At 56.2% G+C, this 19,210-nt stretch overlaps 5 protein-coding genes across 5 annotated transcripts in view; 3 read left to right on the top strand and 2 right to left on the bottom strand.

The window, feature by feature from the left end:
• Positions 1-139: 139 nt before the first annotated feature.
• VOLCADRAFT_93864 (uncharacterized protein) lies at positions 140-5,743 on the bottom strand (the record flags this gene model as incomplete). Its single annotated transcript, XM_002953143.1, has 8 exons — positions 140-192; positions 2,368-2,421; positions 2,650-2,762; positions 3,729-3,866; positions 4,199-4,319; positions 4,676-4,771; positions 5,184-5,266; positions 5,706-5,743. 8 exons carry the CDS (start codon positions 5,741-5,743, stop codon positions 140-142), a joined length of 696 nt encoding a protein of 231 aa, XP_002953189.1.
• Positions 5,744-6,352: 609 nt separating this feature from the next.
• Positions 6,353-7,637, top strand: VOLCADRAFT_63267 (uncharacterized protein; the record flags this gene model as incomplete). Its single annotated transcript, XM_002953068.1, has 3 exons — positions 6,353-6,683; positions 6,732-6,932; positions 7,291-7,637. Coding segments are annotated over 3 exons (879 nt in total), but the record flags the coding sequence as incomplete, so codon positions are not given.
• Positions 7,638-9,007: 1,370 nt separating this feature from the next.
• Positions 9,008-15,922, bottom strand: VOLCADRAFT_121144 (uncharacterized protein; the record flags this gene model as incomplete). The annotated part of the gene is made up of 10 exons (XM_002953144.1): positions 15,658-15,922; positions 14,072-14,148; positions 13,530-13,678; positions 12,964-13,077; positions 12,084-12,170; positions 11,310-11,405; positions 10,778-11,055; positions 10,336-10,461; positions 9,585-9,734; positions 9,008-9,100 (listed from the first exon to the last, which is right to left on the bottom strand). Exons 1-10 carry the CDS (start codon positions 15,793-15,795, stop codon positions 9,008-9,010), a joined length of 1,308 nt encoding a protein of 435 aa, XP_002953190.1. The 5' UTR covers positions 15,796-15,922.
• Positions 15,923-16,226: 304 nt separating this feature from the next.
• VOLCADRAFT_118291 (uncharacterized protein) lies at positions 16,227-17,901 on the top strand (the record flags this gene model as incomplete). The annotated part of the gene is made up of 4 exons (XM_002953069.1): positions 16,227-16,420; positions 17,230-17,429; positions 17,481-17,539; positions 17,761-17,901. Coding segments are annotated over 4 exons (594 nt in total), but the record flags the coding sequence as incomplete, so codon positions are not given.
• A 615-nt stretch (positions 17,902-18,516) lies between these two features.
• VOLCADRAFT_63303 (uncharacterized protein) overlaps positions 18,517-19,210 on the top strand; it is a gene marked incomplete at both ends in the record, with an annotated part of 3,293 nt that continues 2,599 nt past the window's right edge. The window contains one exon of the mRNA XM_002953070.1: positions 18,517-19,015. Coding sequence (XP_002953116.1) covers positions 18,517-19,015 — 499 coding nt within the window. The remainder of the gene's footprint in view (positions 19,016-19,210) is intronic.

Raw genomic sequence — 19,210 nt, forward strand, 5'->3', positions numbered from 1 at the left:
GCCTGATACCTTGTTTTCTTCCACCCTGTATCTCCCTGCCTAAGGATGGATTCTCCCTCATTCCCGATTTCTCCATTCTTTGGGCTTTCTTGGATATGCAGGCAGCTGCAAGTGAGGCATCGAGGCTGCAGGAAGCAGCTCAGGAGGCTACAGAGGAAACCTTTGCAGCCGTTTCCACCACTACGGAGGCAGCTGTTGATGAGGGCAATGATGCAGGGCCAGCAGCAGTGGGCGCGGACACAGACATTTAGATGAGCATGGCAGGGCTGGTGGATGTGACTGGAGAAGGGATGGGATGAGATGTGAGATGATGAGAGTGAGGCAGCAAGGGACGGTGGAGACGGAGAGGCAGCAGCAAAATGGACTGCATTCTGGGAAGATTAATGCTAATTGAGACACGATTTGAGGGTTGAACAAGTTGAAAACTGTATTGTAGTCATGATGCAATAAAAGGGAGTCAGACTGACACATCTTTGTAACACCACTAACGGCCATCCGTACCAACTGTACGTCTGAGAATATTTATAAACTTCCAATCAGAGGTAGGCAATTCGGTTTCTACGGCTGCGGGAAGGCATAATTTCGGATAATAAACCTAAAACCTTTTTGGGGCGACTTCCTTCTTTACGAAGTTAAACACAGAGTTCAAGTCCAGCACGAGGCCCTACTACGGGGCGCAACAGAGGCTGCTAATCACGTCTTTTGGTCAAATTTTGGTCATTAGGGACCTGCAGCTGAGGCCTTAAGACGAATATCGGCTGCGGGTACTGTGGTACAGACCCGCAGGACCCGCCTTATTTGCCGACCTCTATACAATGTATACCATAGGGACGGAATTACCGCGGAAGTGCGTTTGTCTGTATTGTTTGACGTCGTAGCACTGCATTAGTGCTTACGGATGGCGACCCATCTTACGGCTACTGTAGTTATTTATAGAATCTTTATGTTATGTTGGTTTGCATTTAGGGCATGCACAGGTAATTCGGTGCACACAGTTGCATGATGCTATATAGAGTTTTCCTTGTTTGTATTTGGTGCTAAGGTTGATTTGGTCAGCTGGTACCATGTGGCGGCCCCTCTGATCTGGTGGTCCGGATCCGTTATGACCGACAACAAAATGTATGTGGCCCGGGGAGTTAAGAGTGTGGGCAGGCGGCGGGCGGGTGTGAAATAACCAGTAGCCTCGCTGGCTGGTGACTTCGTCGCTCGGCCATGGGAAGGCTGGCAGGCTGGAAGCCGAGTCCCATCCAAAGTAAGTACATACATACATACATACATACATACATACATACATACATACATACATACATACATGTACATACATGTACATACATATATGATAATCCAATAGGTTTCCCCGTCCGTCATTGCAAATCTCACCCAAGCACATTCCGATCCCGACAACCAAGCAAGATATAGAGCATAACAAAGTAGCTGTCGTATGGTACGGCACACATCACCAAATACATACACACGCGATAGTGTGCATTCCCAGCATCTCGAAAAGCCTTTCGGTGTCTGGCCAGCAACTACAGACAGATGGTCAAAACAAAATCTCGGCATGACTGCAGCCAGACAAGCAAACGTCACCCACACAACAACAAGATTGGGGAAAAATGATAGTTACACCTGCCCAACACCGACCTCGCCCCAGTTCACCTGACCATACATTCGTCAGTTTGGCCGCAATGCATCCGGAGCCATCTTGCCTTTGCACCCTTCTACCTGCCCCGTTCACACAGCAATACATACAGCTTCCTTTGCACATGTGGCACAAACGTACATACGTACACACACAGGAATAATAAACGTGTCGCACTCCTGCTGTGTCGTGTTGTCTCCACACACCTCCCCAACCCTGGTTGGAATAGTGGCTTAATCCACATGTGCACATGTACACCAGTGTAATGCACCACCACCACATTTACTTATCCTATATTGTGAACCATGTACATTCGCCTGTCTTACCTACCTACCTACCTACCTACCTACCTACCTACCTACCTACCTACCTACCTACCTACCTACCTACCTACTTTCCTACCTACCTGACCTTCCCACCCGACCAAGGCTAGAGGAGCCCCCCACCAAATGTCCAGCCAGCCAAACTAATCAGCACCGAAGCAAAATAAGTGAAACCACCACCCTTCCCGCGAAAAAGATATAAAGAATAGACCGGTTGTGTCGCCTGGACAGTAACACAATACCGGAAGTATTATTTCAAAACATACCAGCTGTACAAGTAAACACCAACTACCTGCAGACAAACCCATACGTGCACATCCATATACATGGCATGTTTACATAAATATACTACCCACATACCCCAAAGCATACAGACCTACATACAAGCAGACCGTCACTCACCGTGACAAGGTGGAAGCTCGTCCCCAGCGCTACTGTTATAACGTATCATCACCTCTTCGAAGCAGGGCAGCAGGATATTAGCCGCCCTCAGTGTGCCATTACAAATTACAGCAAAACCCAGATCAACAAGTTGCCCAAAAAATGCAACCAGCAGATGGTGTGGACAAGACCACAACACCAGCACATGCGTTTGCTATTGCATACCCCTCTAGCCGTGTTTAGCGTCATGCAGCGGCACGAGGACACCAGCCACCGCCAGGGCAGCACCAGACAACGGCTCACCGAGGAGGGTGTGTACACAGGAAGAGTAACCCAAAAGGGGCAGCTCCAGGCAGATAAAAGCGGAGAGGCTTGCACCATGCGTGCCCTCCTCACCGAGGCGCACACTCCCCACACTGGCGGGAAATCAGGAAGGGCGGGACTGTAGCGGCGACCATTGACCCAACCACCAGCCAAAGGCCAAGTCGCATTACTGGCGCTATCTATAAGACCCCGCAATGCTCCTTTGCTTTCTATTCCGCCGTCCACTTTCTTAACCCCTCAGTTTCAGCAGTCAGCCAGGAGAGCGGAGGGGGGCAAGCCTGGCGGGTCACACCTCGGGTCGATGGCAGCCATCACAGCTGCCATCGCCGCCGTCGCATCACTGCCGTCATCGCTGCTGGCCCCGCCGCCATTACTGCATTGCCGTTGCGGCCATCACAGCTGCTGTCGCCGCAGCTGCTTTGTTGGGGCGGCTCTGCAGCCGAAAATGCAGCTCTCAGGCCACCACGGCGCCGGCCAGAGAGGGAAAAACTACTTCTACACTGTGTCGAGATGTCCGCGGTGGCGCCGTGCAGCGTCACGTCATCAGTACTCATAATCACTCGTCACTCATAATCACTGCCGGCAGCTCCCGGTCCATTGCCGCCACAGCTGCCGCCCGCTCAGTAGTTGTATGCCCCGGGGCCCGGCACCGCCGCCGACATCCGCATCGCCACCGTTGAGAACCGCTCCGATCGCCCGAATGCACACCTGTCCGTAAATAGTGCACCAAAAAAACAAGACCACCGCCATCACCATCATCATTTAGACGCAAACATTTCGCACCAAAGGCGCCATCATGAGCACAACTACACTTAACAGGTGAATACATCCTCTTCCTTTCAGTGAACCATTCTGAAAGAAAGGGTTTACCATCCATCTTTGTAAGCATAGCTGCAAATCGTACAGTGCAAACAGGGATTAGTGGCAGGTCGGCGCCTTCGCGAAATCCGGAAATCCAGGTTAACACCGGCATGCATTACAACCGACAAGAGGAGGAGCAGCAGCATAACAAGCAGGAACAACACTACAAGCTGTCGCAGGGCAGGCAGAGAGCTCACCGGGGCTGTGTCTTGCGGTTCGAGGTTAGCTGTCGTCCCACTGCGTCTACCGGTACTGCAGTCATAGGGCCCGGCGAGTGCGTGCCGTACCGCTCCCGCTCGTGCTCTCGAGACAACACAACCGGCGTCTGACACTGCCTGGTGAGCGACGACCACACGATGCGCCACGTAGGACAATAACACAAGGAACACAGCGACAGCAGTATTAATTGCAATCTTAGACAAGATTGCGAGAAAGGAAAGGGAAAGGACCCTGGTGCCGTGCATTTAACATCGAAACCTGCTCGCAGCCCTTCCGATGCCGGGGCTGGGGAAAAATGAAAATTGGCACACATGGTCGTCGCCGTCTTCGTCTTCATTGCCAAAGACAGAACGCGAATAAGACGCAAAACCCAAAACCCAAACCCACGCAAACCGTCATAAAAACCTTACGTTGACGAAGGTGAAGGTTAAAACCCACGCCCCCCCACCTTGCGCAGTAGTCCTGCCATCCTGACTCTGCGGAGTTTCTCCAGCTGCTTTTGAGCTGCTTGGATCCGGTCAGGTTGTTGGCGCTATGGGTCCGGAAGTACAGTCCGGGCCCAGGGGGCACTGAGCGAGCAGACAGAGGCACACGCGGCAAGATGCGAAGAAACGTTTTTTGGCGCCCATGCGGTGTACGGCACATGCGGTAAAGATGTGCATAAGGTGGCGCGGACTGGCAAACAGGCAGGTAGCTGGGCCGGATGGAAAACTGCGGGCGGGCAGTTGAGCTGGGCGCACATGGGGCTTCACTTGGGGCGCAGCTGTGTATCGGTAGGCATCTCCCAGCTCAGCCGGCAAAGAAGGGGCTACCAAACTGCACCCACAAGCCTGAACACGACTCCCCAGCCGGATCGGGCCGCTGTACAAATCTCGCTGCTGCATGACATCCCTAGAAACCGTACGCGCGTACGACATACACGCACTCTTATGCGTGTGCTTCGGCAGGCCCAAGTTTGTCCTGACGGTGGTGTCGACTGCCCATTTCGCGTTGGCGTACAAGCCGGGTTGGACAAGAGGACCTGAAAATGCGTGGGCAAAATGCGCAAACACAGGAAAGGTGAGCTGCATTAGGCAAACCAACAACACGTATACAAGCAATCAACATTGCTTGGCGAAAGGTTAGGCAGCGGGCCGCTGTGGTTATGTGCCAAAGTTCGGGTCGGGCGGCTTTCCCCGATGTGTCGGTTTTACCCAGTACTGTCCTCAAGCCAGACCTACGTCAAGCAGAACTCGAACTGTTTGACGACAGTTATTAGGTCGCCAAAGAGAGGCAAGAAGGAGATTTTTTGATCGTTGAACACCATACCATCGTGCATACCAGTTGCTGCATGTGCCTGCTTTCTGTAAGTCTAGGGCAAAACTCGTCCGTGTCGTGATCCGGCCGGTGGCATGCAGCTTGGGATCATCTGAAAGCATATCTTCCAGCTTTACCTGAATGTCGAAGTGCATCTGGATCGGCGCTGTAGGTGCCGGGGCCGGGGACGGCTTCTTTGACTGACAGGTGCTCTGGCAGTCTCTGAAGTTGACGTAACACGTGGGTTTTTGGCAGGGTGAGCAGCCAGCAGGTTAATCCATAGTTTACCAACTTTGTAGCGGAGAAATCTACCTAACAATAAACTGTTCCCTTGGAGCATTACTAGGAGTGCCTCGCAAGCTGGCATCGAAGCGGCCCCCTCACCTCCTTTTCACCATAACCGATCGAGTAAGCAGGACTATTTTTCAGCTGTGTATAGAAGCTTGTCCCGAACGTTGAGTAAGGAACTCTGCGAATCAAGGGACATGAAGTCGTTTTCCAACCGCTTCCAAGGTCTAAGTGGCCAGGCTATGAAAGTCTTATAGAGAACCAACTAATGCTCAAGACAACAGCAAATGAGTTCATCAATTGGCGTCACATGACGCGATGAAGGTCCCCATTAACCGCGTGAAAGACGGGACGGCCCAACAACTGCGTACCCGGCATCGTAATTTGTCATGTTGACGTCATAAACCATAGCATGAAAAACAACAAGATGTTAGGGCGGGCCAACCTCATGCATGTTTGGGAAGAACCAAAGGGCTGTCGTACGCAAGCTCGCACAGAGACTTCGTTTTGGGATCGTCTGTGCAGTAGGCCACCAAAACCTCAATAGCTTGCAGCTGTTATAACCACCCTTATTAATTGTTGACGATCGCTCGGTTTCTCGCAACGAAACAGTTGTCCACTGCACCGTGCCTTTATCGTTCCGACCGTAAGACGAACAGTACCTTACAATTTTCAATTTCCTGAGACCTGCCTTTGGAAGGAATTGGAAGGAACTGAACGAGATGCTACTCTTTGTCCGATGCGGCTTTCCTGTTGGGACGCTGGCCGTTGACTGCTCGATTTCCGATACAATTGGAGACCTGAAGGAGCGACTTAGCTCCAGGAACGCACAGCTGGGACCTTACCGCTTCATGGTGAGTTACTGCTGCTCCGCGCAGCATATCCCCAAGCCTTCACGGTTTCTTGCCTAATACAGTGCGTCCTTCTTTCCGTCTAACAGCGCTTGCAGCATGGGGGCGTCTCGCTGCCAGATGAGCGGCTCCTTAGCGATGTCTGCAGCCTGGGCCCCAACGCAACGTTGCAGCTCAGCTACCGCCTTCGCGGCGGCGGTGGCGACGGCGGCTCCACTGGCGCCGAGTCGCGATCCTGCTACCTGGAGATGTACCTGGGCAAGAAAGCCGACAAGGTGAACCCCGAGGAGGAGCGCCTCGCGAAATGGACGCGTTGCCACCTGTCCGGCGAGCCGCTTACGCCCCCTTGTGTCGTGGACGATATCGGCAACCTCTACAACAAGGATGCGGTGATCCAGCGACTGCTCGACAAATCCATACCGCAAGCACTATCCCACATCACTGGGCTCAAATCAGTATTAGAGCTCAAGCTGCACCCAGCGAAAAAGTCCGCTTCTGGTGGGGGAGCGAGCGGTTCCCACGCCAAGGCGGCCGCTGCTTCCCAAGCGACATTCCAGCCCAGCAATGACTCGGACTTTTGTTGCCCGGTCACGGGCGTCGCCTTCAATGGACGCTACAAGTTTGTGGTGCTACGCCCCAGCGGCCATGTCGTGAGCGAGAAGGCGCTGAAGGAGGTGCCGGCTGTGGTGGAGGAGCTAGCAGGAAAGAAGGTTTCGGAGCTAGAGATTACACCGGTGAATCCCACAGGTACGGGAAGTACGCTGTCATGGACGGCCCGGGAGGGCCCTCCGGGTGGGCCATGCCGGGCGGGTTATGGACGGGGGTAATGGGCTGGCGGGGTTGGGACGACCAGCAAGGTATCGCAAGTGGGATGCGAGTCTACTACGCCCCTGCAAAGTCCGTTAACTGTCGATTCTAGCGGTCCGTGTTTCTGTTCTTCGTCTTCTCCATCTTCTCCTTGGTCACCGTCTTCCTTTTACCTGAAGATGTTAACTCGTAGACCCGGAGCCCGAGGCGGCCAAAGACCTATCTACAGCTAGTTGCCTGTCAGTGTCCTATGGTGTGCATGAACGTGAGTATCGTTGGACGTGACCGCAAGCCACAGGCGAGCAGCTGGAACAGCTGCGGGCCCGGATAGCGGCGCGCCTGGCGGAAAAGGCCGGATCCAAGAAGGACAAGAAACGGTCAGCCGCGGCGACGGCGGCAGTGGTGTTGCCGAACGCCGCCGTCAATGGCGGCGCTGACGCGCGACGGAGTGGCTCGCCACCATTAGCGGACGACGCAGCAGCAGCGGCGGCGGGGACGGCTGCTGTCAACAAGCGTCTGAAGATTCCAGCGGGCGCTACGAAGGAGGTTTACGCATCGATATTCAGCAGCAACAAGGCAGGAGCCGCGGAGAAGGAGACGTTTTGCTGTCGCGCGCTGAGCGCCCGGGGCATGAACTTGACGTGAGGGCGGACAGAAGAGTCTTCTCCTTTTTATGTAAGGGCTTGTGAACACACCACCAGCCCAAGAAACATTTACTCGCAAGAGAAATTTACGTTGCGGAGGACAGGCTTTTTGACTGGGACTGGAGGAACTATTTAGAGATCAGAGCAGATTGGCCGAGCCCAGGCTTATTAGGCCCCGCTGCATGTGTCGTGAGCGAACGTATGTGGGCTCGGATGTGCGGATGCGGGTACCAGAGGACATTCGGGCGGTCAGACACGATGCGAAGAACGAGTTGTTGGCGATTTGAAGGGCATGCTTTGTTTGTGGATACGATGGTGTGCTGCGGTGAGTATTATCCGGACGTGCAGTGTGGGGCCGTGCGGTGCAGTGCAGTGCAAGGCGGAAGAATGCCTTTAGGTGATTGATTATCTCTGTTCTGTCCGGTTCGGTTGCAAATGTCCAATTTGCTGTAGTGCTTTGCAGCTGTTGATGGCCGGTGGCAGTGTATATTTTGTGGCACTCCTCTTTCATGCTATAAATGTTACTGTACCCTCTGAATCAAACAAATTCAGCCCAATACATAACACTTAAGTCTCGTTTACGTCACTGCGTTGGGCGGTAGTGGGTGGAGACTGGAGGACGGCGGGTGCGGCTCAATGGGCACGGAGCGGACAGCTCCGTCCCCTTGCGGACACAGCCAAGGGGATAAAATGCAACCACACATCCACTCACACGTAAGTGTTGAGGGGGATGGCGCCACGTGTGGTGTCATGTGTTGCGAGGGATTGCTGAAGGGAGGGTTTGTAGCAGAGGCAGGGGATAAGGAAGATGGGGAGGTCCGGCAGCCGGACCTGAAGCTGCTGCTGCTGCGGTGTGTCCGGGGCGCATTAAGTTGTACAGCGGACAAGTAGTTAATAAGGTTCTTTTATATAAGCGGGCATGGTTGGAGTTCCCATTCTCTCTGCGATGTCGCACGGTGATACTACATGGGCTGAGACGCCACCACGCAGTGCTGTTATGAGAGACGGCCTCTTCAGGACATAACACTGACACACACGTACTTACCGCAGATAGTAACACGTTCACCTACTCCCATACTCCGCTTCGCTTCGCCTCGCCCCAACCAGTCATCGCGAACCATTGAAAAAACATCTAAGCATCGGTATGTCTATAAAGGTGGCCTAAGCAGCACGACACCTCCCATGCCCTGTATGTTGGCTTACGAATAAAAATCACTGAGAAGTCGGCTCCATTTTGCTAGCACAGCACATCACAGTCAGTTAAAAGACGCAGCGAGGCGGTTTTCAGCTCCACCCCCTGGGCTCCATCTTCCCCCCGCACAGAACCCAGCGACGAACCGAACTGTGTAGCTCTATCCACTCCCTCTTCATCTACTTGTACGCTACCGCCGCTTTGGCAGTTCCCAGCAGCGGAATGAGCTCCAGGGAGGAGAACCCGACTTGGGTAGCCCACTCGCTGAACTCCTGCGCATGTACGTATGTATGTATGTTTACATGTAGGTGGAGCGGAGGGAGGGTGGGAGTGGGGTCGAAACTGCTGACTTGACACACACACACGCACACACAAATGCACATACAAACGCACACACACACATACACACACGCACATACACACACACGCACACACACACGCACACACACACACGCACACACACACACACACACACACACACACGCACACGCACGTCCTGACATGTACGTGTCCAGTGTCTAGACACGGATTCGCCGCAATGAATCAACGATGATGCCCAACAACATGCACAGAAGCAGCAACAGAGCCGCACGCACTACCCTACCCTTGAAAGGCACCCAACATCCAGCTCACCGCGACAACAGAGCCACATGCACATGTGATCACGGCCACCTATCACCCCACCAACCCCATCGCACCACAATTTCCGTGTAACCCCACCGCGCTGTACCACGCCTTAAATCAGCCGTGCCGTACCTTGAACGAGTAGTCAAACGCGTTCTCCCGCCCGAACTCTAGGAGCATGGTGAGGCTCATGCCTAGCTGTACGGCACTGTTCGTACGGTTGTCATCTATCAGGTGGTCTATGGCGATGAGGGCTCCCCCCGGAGGGAGGGATTCGAAGGCCTGAGGGCGTGTGTGTGGGGGGGTGGGGGGTGGGTGGGGTGGGTGCGGTGTGTGTGTGGGGGGGGGGGGGGTAGGTACGTGTAGTAGGTGGTGCTGAGCTGGCAAGGGGTTCAGGTTTGCAGACAGTGGGCTGTGATGAATGGTTGGTTGGTGGTTGGGCGCGTGTACGGCACCGTGTAAAACCGTGCAGATTTGAAAAAACGAGTTGGTCGACAAGCTCTGGTCCACGTTAGCCGTACATGCTCTGAAGGCTGTTGATGGGCTCCGGGCCTCGACCCCCCCTTGCGGAGGGGGGCTCCACACGCATATACATACATCAAGACACATACACACAAGCATACACAAGTACATATACACCACACAACAGTGTAAGCACAACAGGCGGCCGGCGACCCTCCCCTCCCCACCAACTGAACTAACCCGACCAGTCCTCCGCACAATCTTATAGACATGGTGGTGCGGTTCCATCTCCCCCGTCAACCACGCACCCTCACAGTTGGAGGTGCTGTCCGGGTCCCGAATTCGTTTGTCACCTCCTTTTACCGTTCTGAGCCGCGAGCCACGGAACTGTCCGAACTGTCCCCAAGCCTAATTCCCCGACCCGACTTGCCTTCCGCATCAGCAGCAGCTTCTTGTCGATACCCCAGTCGTGCAGTACCATGCCGTACGTCAGTACGTCATGACCGGCAGGTATGGGATCGGGGGAGAAGAAATCATAGTCCCGGACCTGCCGGTGATGTGGATGTGTGTTTTGGGGGGGGGGGGTAGGGGCGGGGGTAGGGTACGGTACGACACGGTACCGTTTACGGCTTCCGTACTGTGAATCAGGGATCAGCAAGGTGGGTCAGGTAAGCACAAGCAGACACACAAACACACCGTTCCCGTGTTCCCGTGTGGCACGCTAATGAACCTCCTCACAGGGTTCCTCCCCATCTCCCCACCTCAAGCCCCTAGGGCGGGTAGTCACCCGTCCTCCACTTCCCCCCTCCTCCCGCCCACCCATCCCCCAAATACATCCACGTACCCCGCTACCCACACCCTACCTGCACTCGCCGCTGAAGATCCAAACCATCCCCATCCCCAGCACCAGCACCACCGTCACCGCCGCCGCCACCACCCGCGGCCGCCTGCCCCCGGAGGGTGAAACCCCGGACGTATCTCTCCGCCGCCGCATGTACGGGAGGCAGGTCGTACGTGGTGGCGGTGAGGTGCGCGTGGCGGGAAGCCACACAGCACGCCAGGCAGCCTGCGGAACCCCCCAGGTCGCCCACACTCGTGAAGCGGGAGAAGGGAAACCGCTCCGCCAACAACTGGAAGTTGCCTGTCCAACGCGCGGGGAGTTGGAGCCCACGTTAATTAGGGGTTTGGATACGACCGATGTCGTACATTGTCGTAATTACCAGTGTCCGACTTCTAATAAAAAATACGTTTCTGCAAAATATACGGTAGGTGTATGGCATAACTGTACTTCTAATTGCCTATTGAGAATTATCTATTTGTATATTGCCGAGCGCGTTTGGTGACGGGAAATGGGCAACGTACGGCAGGAATGTACGACATGATGGGTGTTCTTACCGAGGCTGGCTCCTGTCATGCCCTCCGCGAAGAACTCCGCTGCCGCGACGTCGGAGTTGAAGGTGGTGTGGATGTCGGTGATGCGTTGGAAGGCATCTGACGGGGAGTTAGAAGAGTTGAGAAACGCGTCATGCGGCGCATCGCGTACAATGGGACTGATTGGAGGTGCTATATTGGCCGTTGGCCGTTAGACATTGTGGGAGTTAAGGATCGGGGGTTTCGGGGCTGTCTCCATGGTCTGTGTGCACGGGAATGGTACTGGAGCAGGGGGGGGATGAAAGGGTATTACAGAAAACAAAGCGGTAATAAAGAAAGCAAAACGCGTCGCCATGGTACTGTTAAGGTGGTGTTCATGGATGCTGGGGCAGGCAATAAGACGAAGCGGCGCAGGTGGAAGTGGCGCATAATGACAGACAGGGCCGATATGCGGGGTGGGAGGCCCTCCCCGCGGCATGGTGGGCCAAGTTTTTACTCGCGGGGCATGACGGCGGATAAATCGGATGTATCGGGTATATCGGGTATGAGGTTGCGGACATGACGGCAGGTGGTACGGGCGGACGGTATGTATGTGCGTATGTGCGTAAGTAGGTGTGTGAATTCCGATGTGTGCGCGCGTGTGTGTGTATATGTGTGTGTACGTGTGTTGTCACAACACCACGTGATGGGAGTGGAGATCTCTCAGCCGGGGAAATTCGTCACACACACACACACACACACACACACACACACACACACACACACACCGCACACCCCCCAGCCCTCAACCCCCCCTACCCGGGGGCATCTCCCCGTGTTGCAATGCGTGGACCAGATGGCTGAACATCGGGAAGGAGCGCTCGGAGTTGAGGCGGAGGATGCCGCCTTGGCGAGAGAAAAGGGGCGCCAGAGGGAGAGGGGAAAGGGGGGTGGGACCGCCCGGGAATAAGGCTTTGTACGGAAGACACCGAGATGATCTGTTTATGGAACCAGGCACGTATGTCCCATCCCGAATCCAGATCCAGGTTTGTTAATATCTTCAGATATCCATGTCATAACCAACAGATGGAGCCAAAGCCCATTGACTCTGCGACACGCCGGCAAAACCCTTGTTCCCGCCGCTCCACCCCCCCCTCTCCAATCATCTCCCCTCTCCACCCGCACCCCCCTCCCGAGCGCGTTTCACCCACACCACCATCCCCCCCGCCGCCCTACCCGCGTAGTGGGGCCTCCCCCGCACCAGGTACTGCTCCACCAGGGGAGTATTGCGGTACAAAGTGCCGTCTGGACCCTCCCCTGGATCCGATGTTCAGAGGGCATAGAACCGGGTCATGCGTCTGTCTGTATGAATGTGCACCCTTGACATGTACACGTGCATATGTGTGTGTGTGTTTTAGCGCGCGTGTCGCCTCCACCTCACCGCTCCTTCCACCGTATACCGGCCCCCGGCAGGCGGGCGTTACCCCCTACTGGGCATCAGCCCTTCTCCAGTGCCTTCCAGCCTCTACTTGTGAGGGGCCCCCACCCCTCTCCTCCCCCTGTGCCGGCTTCTCGACCGAGCAAAACCTCCTGCTCCCTTTCCTCCTGCCCCTGCTTCCATTCCTTTGTTCGAGCCCTCAGCTCCCCTCTACCTCCCTTTACCCTCCCATATGACCCTCCTCCCCCCTCCTCCCCCCACCAGATCGCTCCAGGCAGGCCACTGAAACCAACAAGTCAAGGAAATCCGCACCCCCCCGGAAGTGGGGCTCCCGACACAGACCCAGCATTTCACTCAGCTGCTGCAGACTGGCACCTTAAGGAGGGTGTAGGGGTGGGGTTGGGGTGGGGCAGCTGGGGGTGAAAATGGGGTTGGGGTGGAGAATCTGGAAGGGATGGACAGCTGCAGTTGCCCGCGACGGGGTGATGGAGAGGGAGCCGCAATGGAGGGAGAAGGCAATCCGAACCCCAAAAAACCGAGGACAAAAGAACGCACAGAAGGACTCGGAGCGCCTAATTTACAGGCGGAGTGTAGACTGTTGGTCTGCGAGGCGGAGGTTGGGAAGATTGGAAGATCCACATTAGAGCGCGTATGAGTTCCATGTTGGGCCGTCAGCGTGTTCTGCGCGTTTACATGTGTTCGTGTTCACACACGTGTTCTCGGGTCCTAAGGCCTCCAGCGAGTTGTGCGAGTTGCGGCCCGCAGGAGCGGGGATGGGCGAATGATCCGCAGTATCCAGCGCACGATTCTCCCCTTCGCCAACGGACCGACAGCAAATACGGGTAAGTGGGAGGGTTGCCTGTACAGCCTCGCATTGGCGGAGCAGTGGCAGTTGGAGGAGTGCTCGGTTTGGCCACAAGAAAGCGGCCAGCTGCCCGGCCGGTGTGGAACAACGGGGGGGGTGTAGACACCGGGGCTGAGGTCGAGGGGGAGGAGAGAGGCGGGGGAAAGACGAACCACACGCGATTGAAGCTGCTGCCAAGGCAAGATAGTAGGCGGGGGAAGGGGAGAGGGAGAGAGGGCGGCCCGGGGGGGGAAGACGAACCACGAACGAGTGAAGCTGCTGCCAGGGCAAGAGTGTACCTAGAACTGACCAAAAGGCGTTCTTGAAGGCGGCGACCTCGGGATGACGTGGTGAAGATGTCGGAAAACTACCTATCTAGCCGCCAAGACTAAAATAAGCGCAGAAGAAAAGCAGTAATGCCAAGCCGTAAAGAAGTAAAGGCCCGGGGGGGGGACACAGCGAGCGGCACCGGGTAGTGGATGACGGCCTCAATCGGTACCAGTACTGATACCAGGTAGGTCGCACCTACTCATGGTGACGTAGGAGACGCATCTCGGCGGCGAATGCGAAGTGAGGAACCTCCGGTGCGCGAGTGTGAGGGGCTAGGGTGGGGCGGATGAATCAGGGGACGGGTCAGGGTTACACCCATGTCAGACATACATACTGTTTGTGGACAGCCAGGCGTACCAGCGGGCAGGCAGGCGGGGGCGGGGGGGGGGAGACCCTAGGGCGGTAGATGATGCCTGCGTGAATGGCGACGGCCACACTTACATCGTTGGCTGCATCAGCTGCGTGGACGTCGGGTCACCAGCTTGGGAAATTACATATACGAGCGAGCCGTATCCATGGGTGGGATTATCGCAGATGAATGGCGAATGTGATGGGAGAGGGCAGGCTAGGGTGAGTTTTGACTGGTGGTGCAGCAGTAGAGCTAGAGCTAGAGCTGGAGCCCTGACACCCTTTTGGTAGCAGATTAGCCGCTGGCTGGCTGCACCATCTGGCGCATGAACGGGGGGAAAGGAGCGTGTCGTGGGCGGACGTATTACCATGCCGTGGCTTAGCACGGCACGGCATGGAATGACGTAACGGCGCGTGAAAGCTGTGTGTAGGGAAGAGTGCCGCGTTGGGGTGAGAGAGAGGGAGTCGGTGGCTGGTGGCGCGGCGGCTAGTGTGTTGTGTCTGGCGGGGCCGGGTGGGGGAGGGGGCCCGCAAACCTGGCCCTCATGTGGCCATGGCCACGATGGGAAGGGAGCTGTTATGGTGCGTTGAGGGACGGAAAGGAGCAGCAACACAGAGGGCCGCCACACCTTCGGGATGGCGGCTGAGGACGGTGAATACATCTAGTTTTGCTGCTGCGTTCAGCGCCGCAGACACCTGCACCCAGCACGCTTTGGTTACACATTCCGATACGTTGTCGCGCGGCTCAAAGCGTCATGATACGGTGGTCTTGCCTTGTACAGGCGGCTTAGAAGCAGCAAGTCTGGGAGCGACTCCACACGCAGATCCCAGGGAAACATTTCAAGGTCGTCTCAAAATGCTTACTATACAGCCGCCTTATACTTATAGCAAACCGATAACTTAAGTACTCTTGCGTACAGCGCAGCGAAAAGATAGGTATCTCTACCTTCCGCAACGCCCTGCGGTTTGAGCCCGGCACGACAGACCAGGGCTCGCCGCTCGCGGGTTCCCGATAGCATGGTATCGGGGCTGCGTTGGAACCACAAAAATCTAAATGTGCTTTTCCAGATACGAGTAACTAAGAAACATCGAGGTTGCAGCTCCACACTAACGCCCATGCCAACACACATTCAACCTGAAACCATCCACTGCTACTACTTCAATAGGCAGCCAATTCCATTATTTGCCCTCGCTTCTGCAGCTCGCTTCTTCTCAAGGTCTCCGCGGTAGTTGTTCAGTCCACTGAGCATGTCTTGTTGTTGGTCGGTAAAGTGAAACAGATGCGGGAGACCAGGCTGCGCAAGGGTAAAATTTCGTAAAGACAAATCATTGCAGCTGCAAGGCAGGCAGCTGTAAAGGAACTGAGGACCTGCGTTGCAGCGTTGTGGGCAAGATGTACCATCCCCAACTTCGTTAGTTCTCATCCCGCTCACCGCTCGTCTTGCGTGGTATAGCGGTGGTGGGGGCGCGTATTCGATGGATGCTGCTTGCGCAGGGTACCCGCGACCGAACACGGAGTCGGTAATTGGTAGCCGAGATTCTTGCTTCTTACTTAAGCCTTGCTGGTCCATCTCGTCAAATTAAAATATGTGCCAGAAACCACTGAATTGCGGCCCTTCTACTAGTAGGCTACTCTGCTGATTGATGATGAAATGCCTTGGATGTGTAAAAAATTTTAGACAAGTTGCCCAGACGTCCCTATATCCTTTCACGGATTACCGCAAGCTCACTTTACAAGTTGCGTTCGCACCTTGTGGTCGTACATGCTGTGCGCGTCATGGGAACTATTTGGCCTTTTATCCAAAACTAGCCCCTATGTGCTCTCACATAGCTTTTCCAGTAAACGCGCCTTACAAATTAAAAATAACTCATACAACTGGCACCTGCCCAAACGCCGGAACCAATCACCTGAAAACACGAAATTGTCTAATCCTTCTGCCTTAAGATGCTGTGTCGAAACGTTTAAAGATAAAGGACATCACCCACGTGCGGTTGTGGCTCCATGGAGGCGTGTCCAGTATGTGGAGTTCTCATACATCTTCACTTACTGGAGGCACACGTAAACAGCCACTTCGACGAGCACCCTGGACTTACCTCCCACATAAACGAGCCCGATATTCCCACGGCGCGATGCACGGTGTGCGGGGCACTGGTGCCTCTGGTGATGCTGGACAGGCACGAGCGAGACCATGAGAGGTACCCTGCCATTAAATTTACCAAATCCAAAAAAATACGTACTGAGATTCCCCCAGGGGGCAAGGGGATTAGGGCTGGGGGGGTTCAAGAGGTAGGCGAGCGAGTAAAGGCTGAGCTGGTGTCCTCGCTGACGGTAGGAGGGTTAAGGTTGCGTGACCTACCGATCAACCCAAATCCAAATTATCTACGTTGCCTCCTAATACAAAAACACAAGCAGAGATACGTACGACTCTCTCACTATGTTCTGCAGTCTTTTAGCTTCAGGCTGCTCGTTATGAGACCACTAACTGCTTCTCCAGTGCTCCTTTCCTGCCAGCAGGCAGCACGCACCACACGAGGCATCCACGCGCTCAGTCCCTCGCCCCATTCCTTTCTCCCCCCACTCCCCTATTCATTTCACACCCCGGTGCTCTCAATCCCCCTTCCGCCTGGGGCCGCAGCGCCTCACTGCCTGGCAGCGCAGCCACAAGACAGACTTCACACGCCACCGCCACCGCCGCCGCCGCCGCCCCCGCAGTGAACGCGACCACCGTTGCTGCAGTCCTCGCCCCATCGGCCGCGGCCGCGGCGCCACCACCGCGGTCACCTTCACTCTCTCCATCCTCCTCGTCCGACGTCATGATCGTCTCGGGCCCAAACTCTCCCGACGGCGGTGGCGGTGGCGGCGCCACAGCAGCGAGCCCCCTCCCCGCTGACACCGTCCTCCATCCGCCCTCCCGAAAACAACTCTCCGCACAGACCACCCAGGCACCGCCATCTCCTCAGCGCGCCCCCGCACTCACATCCTCCTTTCCGTCTTCCACCGCAAGCGCCTCTGCTGCCACTGCTGCCTACAACCCGCCGGCGCCGCTGCCTCCGGCGGCAGCAACTTCATCGTCTCATTGCCTTCCCTCCATCATCTGCCCGTACGGCTGCGGCCAGTGGATCCCGGTTTCGGAGCTGGACAGTCATGAGTTGGCGCACGTGATGATGGCCGAGGGGGGACAGGGGCCGCCGCTGGCGCCAGTGGGTGCGGGTGCCGCCTTTGCTGGACCCGGCTCTGGGCCCGCCGCCACTGCAGGATTTGGTCCTGGTCCTGGCCCTAGCGATATTGGCGGCGGAGATGATGAGTGGATGCAGGTGGGGTTGAGTATGCATGTACCATGTATGTATGCCACCGCCGCTTCACCCCGGCCCGCACGCCGACACGCCTCCCACACACAGTGTGACACGTATAGACATAGTGACATACAGACACACGTACAGATGGAAATTTATAAGGACAAATTGCGAACGGCAAAGCGCAACATAGCGAGTAACGCATATGCGGACATTTTTGTGTTGCAATGCGCGCGGCACAGGCGGGTCTCGATGATTCGTACTTGTACGACGACACGGACGAGTTGTACGACACGGCAGCTGCATCTGAGGCTGCTGCTCGGCGGCTTCAGGAGGAGCAGGATTTTGAGGCCCTGAGGGCCAAATACGGCTTCAGTGATAAGGTAAGTGAGTGCGGAGGAGAGGTAGAGGTAAACGGGAGGCGGTTGGAAGAGTACAAGTATCTCGTCAGGTATGATCTGTACGAACAACTCCTCCCTAGATGCTGAACTTGTCCAACCTTGGACTCGTCCAGGTGAAGGAGAGCGTCAGCCCGGTCTGCTGTGTTCTTCGGATGGGAAGGCCAAGGTGGAAAAGAGGAAAAACCGAAGCAAAAAACATGACTTGCCTTTCTTTCCTTTCATATACCCCCGTTCGAATCCCGTTCGGAGCCAACCTTCCCCCCCCCACACACACTTGCCCTGGCAACAGCGTCACTCGTTCGTGGTTCGTCTTTCCCTCCCCCCCTCCAGCTCCATTGTCCCCTTTGTTTTCCCCCCTCCTCCCTCTGCCCTCAGCGCCCCGGCCGCTGCTTCTCCTGCGGCCAGGAGGGTCACTGGGCCTCTGAGTGCCCCCTCCGCCAGCGCAACACCAGTTACACGGGCAATGCAAGTGGTGGCAGTCAGCGGCCGCGACTTAGTACCCGAGCTGCCGAGCTGGTGGCGCAACAACGACCTGATGTGCAGCAGCAACGGGGATACAGCGGTGGGGGAGGGGGAGGGGGAGGAGGGGGTTGGAGGATGGCGGCGGGGACACACACGACTTTGACAATACCCGTGACTTATAACCGCAGTAGTGGAAATGGCGGCGGCGGCAGTGGTGGTGGTGGTGGTGGTGATGGTGGCGCTGGGGCCAGCGGTCTTGGAGGTGGTGGTGGTATTGGGGGAAGTGCTGTCGGCGGCGGCGACGGCGGCGGTGGCAGCTTCCCCGTCCAGTCTGCGGAGCCGGCGCTGATTTACCTTTTGAAGAAGTGTCTGGAAGAGGAGGCGGCGGCCGGCGGCGGTGGCGGCAGAGGCCGTGGTCGCGGCGGCGGCCGAGGCCGCAGCGGCGCTGGCGGCGGCGGCGGCAGCTACCAGGCGTTGCTTTGCTGTCCTGTTCAGCACTTTAGCGCCACGGGGTCGGACCGGGGCTGGGGCTGCGGCTGGAGGAACATACAGATGATCAGCTCGGCGCTGATGCTGCGGGACGACAGGCTGCGACGCGCCATGTACGGCGGAGCGGGTTTCGTGCCGGACATCGGTGAGGGGGGGGTCAAGTTTTGGAGGATGGTTCCAGCTGGGGGGGAGAAACCGGGGATATTGTTATCGTGTTTTCCCCTCTTCCTCTCTCCCTCTCTCCCGCTCTCCCTCTCTCCCTGTCTCCCTCCCTCTCTCCCCCCTCTCTCTCTCCCTCTCCTCCTCTCTCTCTCCCCCCACTCTCTCTCCCTCTCCCAAT

This window comes from Volvox carteri (assembly GCF_000143455.1).
Source record: "Volvox carteri f. nagariensis unplaced genomic scaffold VOLCAscaffold_34, whole genome shotgun sequence".
NCBI lineage: Eukaryota > Viridiplantae > Chlorophyta > Chlorophyceae > Chlamydomonadales > Volvocaceae > Volvox > Volvox carteri.